The sequence below is a fragment of the Centruroides vittatus genome, unplaced genomic scaffold (assembly GCF_030686945.1).
Source record: "Centruroides vittatus isolate TY-2023 unplaced genomic scaffold, ASM3068694v2 scaffold_450, whole genome shotgun sequence".
In the NCBI taxonomy this organism is placed as follows: domain Eukaryota; kingdom Metazoa; phylum Arthropoda; class Arachnida; order Scorpiones; family Buthidae; genus Centruroides; species Centruroides vittatus.
The window spans coordinates 2552939-2563966 of record NW_027122709.1 but is presented as its reverse complement, the minus strand read 5'-3'; the positions used below and the strand labels follow the sequence as shown (position 1 = coordinate 2563966).

The 11028-nt window shown below is 34.8% G+C and overlaps 1 protein-coding gene across 1 annotated transcript; it reads right to left on the bottom strand.

The window, feature by feature from the left end:
• Positions 1 to 328: 328 nt before the first annotated feature.
• Positions 329 to 2497, bottom strand: LOC136989204 (zinc finger MYM-type protein 1-like). The gene is made up of 2 exons (XM_067287291.1): positions 1369 to 2497; positions 329 to 789 (listed from the first exon to the last, which is right to left on the bottom strand). Exons 1-2 carry the CDS (start codon positions 2495 to 2497, stop codon positions 329 to 331), a joined length of 1590 nt encoding a protein of 529 aa, XP_067143392.1.
• Positions 2498 to 11028: the final 8531 nt, after the last annotated feature.

Genomic DNA, 11028 nt, shown 5'->3' with positions numbered 1-11028 from the left:
TTTATCGACGTTTATGCACCAAATGGTCACCGTGCCGGCACGTCACTCGGGCCCGGATCCAATAAGTGCGGGGCTCGATTGGATTTTTTTTGCGGGGCCCTCTATATATTAAATATTTAAATAAAATGCAAATTTTACATATATATATATATGTCATGGATCATAAGATAGGTAAACTTCTACATACATTAAAAAATAAAAGTGCACAAAATACAAAAACAATTACACTTTATTGAATATGAATATATAAATTTACATATTTTTAAGCTTTTGTTCTGCAAATTCTTCTAAAATAGTTTGAAAATCCAATTTCCTTGCTTCTTCACTTTCAATCGACATAATTAATTGCTAAACTATTTATTAGAATTGTCGATCTCAGATAGTTTTTAATTAGTTTTAGCCTGGAAAACAATCTCTGTCCAGAAGCAACGCTCACTGGAATTGTTAAATATATTCGGAGAGCAATAAACAAGTTTGGAAATGCCGTTGCTCTGTCATTTTCTGATAAAAATTTGAACATTTTAAATGGATTTTCAAAAAATTCTGATGGAAGGATAGATTTTAAAGCTTCCATTTCTTCAACTAACATTTTTCCATCTATGTCAGCTTCCTTCACTATTGGTGCATCATTTTCTGTGAACCTAGAGTCTGTTAGAGAAATTTCTAATTTAGCTGCATGTTTTTCAAGTGCTTCTTTTTCCATATTTTGAAATTTTCCCAGATACTCAAATAAGCCATTGTGATTTTTCAATTGTCCAAAACGATATTTTAGTGATTCTGTAGCTTTATCTAAAACAAAATTTAAAAAAGATATCTTGTATGCATTTATCGGATCTACAATAGGTTTATCATCGCCTTCAGAATTGAAATGTTTCTTTCTTTTCCGAAGCCTTTTATTTCAAATTCTGTAGATATTTCCAAATCTTCTGCAAGAGTTTTTGCTTGAACTAAAACTTGTTCGAATCCAGTATTTCTGTAGTCGCTTAACCATTTTAAAAGTTTTTCAAATAAAGAAAGTGCAATGGATACATTTACAGATTTACTTTGAAGTTCCTTGCTTACATAATTGACTTGGAACAGTAAATCGTACCAAAAAACCAGTGATACTAAAAATTTATAGTCTCATTGCATTTCCAAGAGATTCTGCCTCGCTTTTAATCTGTGGATCTTCGGTAATTTCTGATATTTCGAAAAGAGCATCATAAAATTCACCTATTTGGTATCTCACTGCTTTTACGCTTTGAATCCGACATTCCCACCTGGTATCACAAAGAGGCTTCGCAGTAAGTTCTTTTATATATTTGAGAAGTATTAATCATCTTTTTGAAGATGCCGAAAAAAAAAAAACATATAGGCGTCGGAGAATACCAAAGAAGGTTAAAGCCACGGGACAAATTTTTGCTACATCTCCCGATACTAGATTATAAATGTGACAAACGCAAGAAGTAAAAAATGCCCTTGGATTTTCTTTTAAGAGTCTAGCTTGAACACCGGAGACTTTACCCTTCATATTCGAACCATTGTCATATCCTTGCCCTCTTATGTTGTTGATATCAAGCACTAAACTTTGAATTTCTTTCTTTAACACAAAAAATAGATTTTCTCCTGTGCTGCTCTCTACATGTATAAATTTGATAAATTGTTCATATATAGCGATATTCGAGCCTGGAAATGTTCCATCCGAAACATATCTGATGCTAACAGACATTTGTTCTTGATGACTGATATTTGGAGTACAATCCAAAATCACAGCAAAATATTTTCCATATTTTATTCTATCAATAATTTTATTTTTTAATTTGTTGCCTATTAAGTTTATTATTTCATTTTGTATTGTTTTGCTTAAATAACTTTGGTGTATTTGTTTTGTGGCGATTCTTTGTATATGATCCTGCATTACTGGGTCAAATTTTCCAAGTAATTCAAGTATTCCTAGAAAAATTCCATTTCGTGCATCGCCTAGGTTTTCGATGGATCCTCTAAACGCGATATTTCGTTCAGCTAAAAACTGAACTACAGAAAATAATCTTTCAAATATATTATACAAACAAACTTTTTCTTGGTTCAACAACTTCTGTTGAACATTATCTATTGTTTGCTCAGCAGAAAGTCTTTTTTGAAGCTCTGTGCATTTTAACATAGCTACCAAATGATTTTTTAATTTTTTATTTGTGGCTAATCTATTACATATATTTGGCCAGTTATTAAATCTTACAGTAGCTAGTGCAATTGAGGCACCCATACTGAATAGCCGACAATAAAAACAAAATATTCTGTCTTCTGATTCAGAGTATATTATCCAATGACGGCTTATTATTTCACCATTCGTAAGCTTTCTTTTCAAATGCACTTTTGAAAAGTGTGTTCCATCCTCTTGCTGCGGAAACTCATTTAAGATAATTTTTGTAGGACCTTTTTTAACTAAATAATCTCTTATTTGTTGAGTAATAATCCCGAGCCAAGAAGTGGGATCGTCGGTTATATTCAGTTTTTCCATTTTCATTCCAATATTTGCTTCTTCCGGTTCTGGTCTGTGTAATTGTGTTTCTTGTTTATTTTTTACCTGTTATTCTGTATTTTTATCATCATTTTCTTCTTCACCATTGTCATCATTATCTATTTTTAAAAATTTGTTCAAAGCACCTCTGAGTTTTTCACTTTCGATTTTCCTTTTTGTACTTAATTTCCTTTTTAGACTACCACTTTTATATTTTCTTCCCACATCTCTTTCTCGTTTTAGTGGATTCGACATCTAATGAAAAAATTAAATGCATTTTTAATCACAAAATATACTTATATTTTTAATTTTAAATATAATTTCTTGTTAATAAATATTATGTAATACAATTAGTACTTACCTTTTTTAACAATAACAATTAGTAATTGTAGTCACAAAATACGACAATAATAATTAAAACGATTAGAAGAATAGAGAACTGCAAATGCAATAAACAATTGACATTTGATAGTAGCTACATCTACTTAATAGCGAGCGCAGCACAACGATGACTAATGCAAAAAAACGAATGTGAGTGCGCCGAGTAAGACGCATATAGAATAGAATAATCGAGAGAGAAGATAGTACTATCCGATTAATTAAACGTTAGTCAAAAACGACACTTACGGGTATCCGTTTTCTATATTATAATGTATATATATTATAATAAACGCAATAATAAATCTAATCCATCAATGCGAACTTAAAATAAATATATTTTTAATTATTTGAATAATTTATCATTTATCTTTTATCGTCAAAAGCAATTTGCTTTAAATTTCGAAAAATAACTTTTTGTTAATTTTGGTGGTGATGCGGGGCCCCTTCAAGTGCGGGGCCCGATTGGGCCCAATCGCTCCAATCGCCTTAAATCCGGGCCCGAAGTCACTGTCGTGTGTAAATCGACCCTAAGGAGAAACTTCAGTTATTTTTTATTTTAATAAAAGTATCGGTGCCTTTTATATTAAATGTAAAATGGGAAAGTAATTTGTCGTCGACGATTTAATCTAACTCTATCATTTGATGTCGGACTAGAATTTAGCTAATTTAATCCAAATTTAATTAAGGTTTGCAGTTAGGTAATTATCGATAATTTAGTTTTTTAATGGTAAAATATTTTTATTAAATTTTTTCTAATTTTCTAATGAATTAATGGATGTAGGATCTTGAAGTCAAGAAGAAATAAGATATAAATGATTCAGGAAAAATTTTAAAAATTAAAATTTAAGGAAACTATTTACTTTGAATCATTCTGTATCTATAATGAAAATTTTGTATATGTGCGAATTGAGAATGTTTTTATATTATAGTATACGATTCCCTTCAAAATGCATGGTAATTCTATTAAGAATAATCTGTATTCAAAAAAAAAAATTAATAGAATTTTTTAAAAGATAATTATAACTGAAGTTGTACAATGATTAACAAAAAAAAAAAGTAAATTTTCGAAGTTAAAAAATTTGATAAAATTTTAAATATGTTCAAAAATGTCATTTACATTGACTTTATTATTATTATTTATTCTATAAATTAATTTTTATGAGAGTTGCCTTGTACTTTACAGGAATTATTCCTTTCCAAATGCCTTTGTCATCCTGAGAGTGATTCTAAATATATATTGGAAAAAATTGTTATATTTGCTTAAAATAAAAGATCAAAATAAATGCATGAAATAATATCTTTCCAGTATTCTGTATTTATAGCATCGCCAGGTAAAGACTAAGCTAGTTAAGTCGACAAACTTTCGTCGACCTTACGTTATTCCGTTAAAGATCGTACTCGTTTCCATTTTGCATTTGAAACGGTACGACGACGGAGAACGTTACGAGAATTCGACCGTAAATTGGACGTTAATAACACCCGTTTGCTTCGTTTCTACGTAGGTACGGTCGATGTTTCCGAGGACAGGATTTTATAGAAATACAGATTTAATGTGCTGGCATTATGTGTAACAGCGTGTTAGACTCTTAGTGTAAAATGAATCACATATCTTTACTGTCACAAAAGCATCTATCAAACAAAGCTCTAAATTAGAGTTTCGAGAGAAAGTAGATAAAAACCACAGCAAAAGACGTCTTACTTTTCGAGAAATTTTTAACAAACTTTTTCTCAAATTAAAAAAAAAAATTATATTATAACTGATGTCGTTCTGCCATAATCATCATTATTTCTGTTTAATCAGTGTGGCGTCAATGGCCAAAACATTTCTCGTCCAACAATAGCGTTTAACTAACTTAAAGTATGCCAAACAGTAAGTTAATTATAAACATTTACGTTCACGAACGAACACAACAAATTTATGCATACATTAAGCTCTCTATTTACACGAGGTTTCAGTGTAAATAGAGTAATCGAAACCTGTTTAAAATAAGGATCTCTTCCCTATTCTCAAATACAGTATTTTACTGGAGTATAAAAGTTTTAACAGGGTCAAAGTGAATTCACATAAATGGAGGGATTACTGCACAAGTTTTCATGTTTCAGTTATGCGACCAGTTATACATTTAAATATTGACTTCTTAAAATGCAGTTAAAGGAGAGTAAATTTTCATGAAAATTACATGCCATTCTATCATCCCACGGGAGACAATCAGAATCAGATTTATCTGCCGTAAATTATTTTAATACTTTTATTTTGATTTCAACACTTATTTTTGTATCACTTAAAAGGTAGATTTTTATTATTGCTTTAATGTATTAATGTGCTTTTAAGAATGTAAACTATACAAGACTGTTCATACACTTGAAAAATATATATATATATATAGATTACTTTTAAAAAATTCTAAATTATTTTCTGTATAAGACAGAATGTAAAACTAAATATTGTTATGAATTAATGGGAATGATTTTTTCCTTGAATAATTTCCTGCATCAATTTTTATTTAACTCTTTTTAATTTATTTTTCGGTAATTAATTGATATTTTTTATGTACAGTACATTTATATATCTAAGAAAGCAGTTTACTTTTTGCTGAAATTTGTTTATTGTTAGTTTACATTTAAGGTTGTTATCAATGTATTTTGTATTTTATATCATTAATTGTGGATAATATTTATTTTCCTTTTTTCCAATTGTTTTCACTTCTCAGCAATATCTGAATAAAACTTTCTGAAGTCTTCTTGGAGCATTTTTTAAGAATATTATTAGACTAACATTTTCTTTGATATTTTTCTATACAGATATTTGCGGCTTAATGTCTGTTTTCCCCTTATTTTTAGGAACGTATTACTGATTACGGAAAGATTTTGTACGAAAATGCTACCTGGAGCCATTTTCCATTACTTTAAATTGGAAAATTTATTATGCGTTACATCACCCAAATTTTCGCAACTAAAATACAGCGAAATGTCTGTATATAAATAAACTACTGCATCATATTAGAATGTAAAATGATTAATACATCGTTTTCTGATCACTAAATGTCCACCAGTGGCCGAGTGGATAGAACCACCGAACGCTGGTAGTTGGTCGGCGGGGCAGTCACGTGGATTTTCCAGGGTGTTTTCACATTAGTAATGCCCAAATAGGGCCAGTTTCCCTACAAAAGACCTCCCGGGAGACACCCTCTTATTGCCGTAATTGAATAAACCCGAACTAATCACTAAATACGGGTAACCCCCGTATAACACGGGAGTTACGTTCCAAAAAAATTGCCGTGTTACGCGAAACAAAGAACTAGTGCGAAAAGGGGGGTTAGGTTCCAAACATTAAAAACATGCTGTTAAATCCTTTAAATCGGATTTATTATTCACAAGTCGAAAGGCCGGATGCAGGCAGGCATCGGGGCATACAAAATTACAAATAAAAATAAAAATATACTGAATATTATACTGTAAAAATATAAAATAATTTATATTGTTCATTTAAATTAATTTAAATAGTAGCCAGGGGCAGCCCTAGTGACCATTTTTGGGATACAGTGATAGAATCAGGTTTTTCAACTTTATATAGTAGGTCATTTTCATGGGTAAAATACTTATTTATTGTTTAAGTAAATATTTTACCAGAGGATTATTCGTCCTATATGATGATCTCAGCATGAAAATCATCAACTGGTAACAGTTTTTATTACATTTCATGTTGTACTCTACGAGTGTTTTGCCTAATTCCCGAACCGTGTTAGAGTGAATCCGTGCTATAGAAGTGCCGTGTTATACGGGGGTTACCTGTAGTTATTAACAAATAATTGCTTTATATGCAGCAAGAAACACAAACTACGTGCTCTAACTTAAATATTAATGCTTATGATACGGAAGGGCAAAAAATGCACATTAATGAAGAGATTTGTAAACAAAATTGCGGGCATCAGTTTACAAAAATCTAATAATCTCGTGTTTCGTGTCTATATAAAGGTGAATAAAAATTTCGACTTTACGATGATCCTTCGAACCGAAAAAACAATAGACTTGAAGTGTAGTAATCCCCCTTTCATCTACTAATCTATTAAAGTGTCCGAATTTTACAGATAAAAGCTTACACATGATGACGACTAGGGGACGAGATACGAAAGATAATGAGATCAATTGAGTGACTAAACATCCTTCTTGAGTGATTTTATTTTTCCATTTAAAACGAATTAGAAACTTCATTCTAGACGTATTAAGCCATGTGTTGGAAATAAGAGAAGAACAAGTACCCCGCCAATACGATTTCTAACTCGAGTTGTCCCCTGCTCCTGGCAGATCTCCTTGAAACACGTATAATAGCTTATTGCTGTTACTGATAAATTTTAAAATCAATTAAGGTTAATGTTACCTTAGGTAGCCAAGATGGCGGCTCGTCTCTAATCCCAGCAAGGAAACAGTGGAGACGCACGTTCTAACCTAATCTAACCTATTCTAATAAATTACCATAATTATTAGCAACCAAATTATTAGAATAGGTTAGGTTAGAACGTGCGTCCCCACTGTTTCCTCGCTGGAATCAGACGAGCCGCCATCTTGGCTACCTAAGGTAACATTAACCTAAATGGGTTACCAATTACAATGATATATAGGTCCGTCTTATGAAATGTTTTCATTTTCGTAATATTTGGGGTAAAAAAATAAGTAAAATGCGAATATTGTAGTCTTAATTGCGACAAAACGATCGACATATAAATTATCCAATTAAACTATTATTTATTTTTATATCTGGATACCTGAAATTCCATCTTAATTCATTTCTTCCAACTTATAAAAACGATAGTATTAAAAACCACGTTTGCAACATTAAATATATTTTAATATAAGGTTTGCCGAATATAAAAATTTTTAAATAATGTTTTAATAATGAATTAAATAATTTACATATTACAAGACATTAATTATTACATTCACTGGATTTAGTAACACAGTATCAGAAACAATACACACACGCGGCGACATTCTCCAAAACTCTGCAAGTTAATTGGGGCCTCCTGTCCCTAAAGTTTCCACATCTGGTCTCGCATCTCATATAACTCTGTACTCGAGGTTAAGACAATGGGGATTTATGGGTCTACAATGACAAAATTTGGAAATAAATGTAGCATTCCTCCGAAAGCAAAATTGTCGCGTTGTAAGTAAAAAAAAAAAAAAAAAAATTCTTACCCGTCAGGAAATAAAATATGGCGCGAGATACGAGTTTCGAAGTACGAACCAAGACGAACGGAGGTGTGAAATCGATTAACCCATCAAATTAAGAATTTAGGGAAGAGATCCTTTAAAATGCCAGAAATTCAATGGTGGCTTCTCCCTGGCTCAATCTGTTTATCTCGTTTTCGTTCGGCCGTATTATAAAGGTTTTTCGGTATTTTTAACATTAACTTTATCCAGTTTGATCTTGCATTAATACGCGAAACCCGCGACCGAGGAATCTTTCCGAAAAAGATATTTATTCAAACGAATTTCGGAGACGCGGAATTGAAAAAGATCTCCACGTTGGACATTCTGCACCGCGTAAATGCAGAAGATAATTTATTTATCAAACTCCGAACGCGAGAAAATGATTGAAAAAATTGACTTTTTATAATTCTAACGTTTACGTAATTGGAACATCGTTGACGCGTCTTTTAACGTTTGTTCGAAATTCGTCACGCCTGACCATTCGCAGTTCGATAGTGTTTCTGGTTGTGGTCGAACGCGCTTTTCTTGCGCTCTTCGATTGCGTTGATTTTTTGTGGTTTGCGCACTTTTGAAGAGAAAATTGAAGATTTTTCAGGTAAGTCTTAGTCGGTATTGACCCTAGACGTAAGAATTTATTTAATATTAGCTGGAGGTTGAGGCAGAAGTTTTAAACGCGAAAACGTGTACGTCGGACGTTCGGCGCAGCTTTCCCGTAAGCCTAGAAGTTTGACAATAACGTTTGGAAAGTCAGTGGATCACGCTCGACATTCCAAACGCCATTCTCAAACTTCTAGGCTTACGGGAAAGCGGCGCCGAACGTCCGACGTACACGTTTTCGCGTTTAAAACTTCGGCCTCAACCTCGCTATTACTTGGAGAATCGGTCCCAGAAGACATCTCGACACATCGTTCGATGGTCGGATTCGAATCTTTTAGATTTAAAAAGGCAGCTGCGGTAAGCATTTTCTTTTCTCGGAAGAATTTAAGCTTTTGTTTTCTCTGGACTAATTGCAAATTTTCTTTTTTACAGAATGAAGACGTTGATGCGGCTTTGTAGGCGGTTCCGGCGGAGGCAGGCGGTGGCGCCAGAGGGAGGGGGTTCCTCGGACGTGGAGGAGCGGGGGCTGTACGAGAGAGAGGCAGCGAGTGAAGAGGACCTTCCCCAAGTGCGCGTGGCGTAGCATCCTCCCGGAGTCGGGACGATGCCACACTACACCCTGGGTCAGTGCACTTGACCAAGGTCTTCGGGCGGTCATCCGGCCACGAACCTTGCTGTGGAGGATGTCGAAAGTGACGGCTCGTCCGAGGTGACACTTTCTGTTTGGTCGCGTTTTTCCCGTTCGTCCGCCGCGGCCACGCCACTGCCTTGCGGAAGTCGGAACGAGGAGGAATCGGAGAAGAGAGCCGCCGAAGTTGAGGGACCGTGGTTTTGTTGCTGCGGACTGCTGCTGTTCCCTTGGTCTAGGCGGTGATCCTCTTCGATTTCCTCTTCTTCACCCGGATGCGACATTCTCACCGGATTCGACACTTTTCACCCGGACTCGACACCTTTTCCCGGACGTAACCTCTCTACCCGGTCGTGACCCACGGACTTGTCTCCCGAACGTGACACTCGGTCGACGACAAAGGATTTGACTCCCGATTGTGACCACCCGGACGTGACACGTTTCTTCACCGGACGCGACATTCGGCCGACCTTTCTTCCCAAACAGCTGTTATGAGGATTGAGCTTCCGGTTAGGGTAGGTTAGGTCAGGTCCTTCGCTCTTCTCATAACACTATTCGGGAAGAAAGACTGTCTGATAAAGGTAATAATCTTCACGTCACTGCATAATTCGACACAATGAAACAACCCGAACACTCGCTTCCCACAAATCCAACCCCCGGGTCATCGTCCCGGGAAGTGGAAACGCCAAATTTAAAGATTAAAAGACTTTAAATTGGCGGCCGAAGGGGCTCTGGTAATCACACATCTTGCTTCGATTAAATGTAATTTCAGACATTAGCGTAAATAATCGAATTTTTCTGTTAAATTTAGTCTGGTAAGAAATTATCAGCGCACAAATCTCGCTCGTATTTCAGTATTGCTAAAGACCGTTAAAGATCTTCGTGCTTCTCGTATATTTCATCATACTCGCAACACGGCAGCTGGTTTTGTTCATCGAGAACTGCCTTAATCTTACCCATTTTTGGTTTTTTAATACACTTTTGTTATCTACAACGATGGATATAGTACACAATTTGGGGGCCGGATGGCCGAGCGGTCAAGGTTAGCAGCCTGCCGCCCTGGGGGACCCGAGATCGAATCCGGACGGGTCAAAAAATTCCTGGAAATTTTTCGGGGGGTGGTGCATCCGGATATGTCGGTCCCCGTCCCTCACCACCCGGCCGCCCCATTGTGGGCCTGGCCGAACCCATAATGGGCTTGCTATAAGAGGCCCTCTTAGTGCCCACAGGACGGAAAGAGTTACAGAAAAAAAGTACACAATTTGTACACATCCTAATGGTGCAGTTTCTACATGTCTCTATCGCTTACTGGCATGTTTTCTTTGTTTATTGTTGATGGCTTCTATCATTTTTCACAGTTATTAGCTCCTTATTACTTCTAGAAGGATTTTAACTTCGACAATATGGTTGGTAACACGACAAAGGTCAAACTGTAGATTTCCATTGTAAATATTTTCACAGACAAATTATAATAAAAACACAAGAACACTACTTAACGACCACGCCCTCTATGTAGTATATTCTAGTTCGTTGGTACTAACCAATCAATCTAAGCAAAAATTTCCGAAAATTTAGTAGCCCTGTAACGGAGAAAAAAGACACGAAATATCAATGAGATGGCAATTGCTAATTGGATTTTTTCAATAATTAACGGTTTTTTGGGGAATAAAGCGTATTTGTTAAATTATCGTACCGCGTCCGAAATAATAGTACAAAT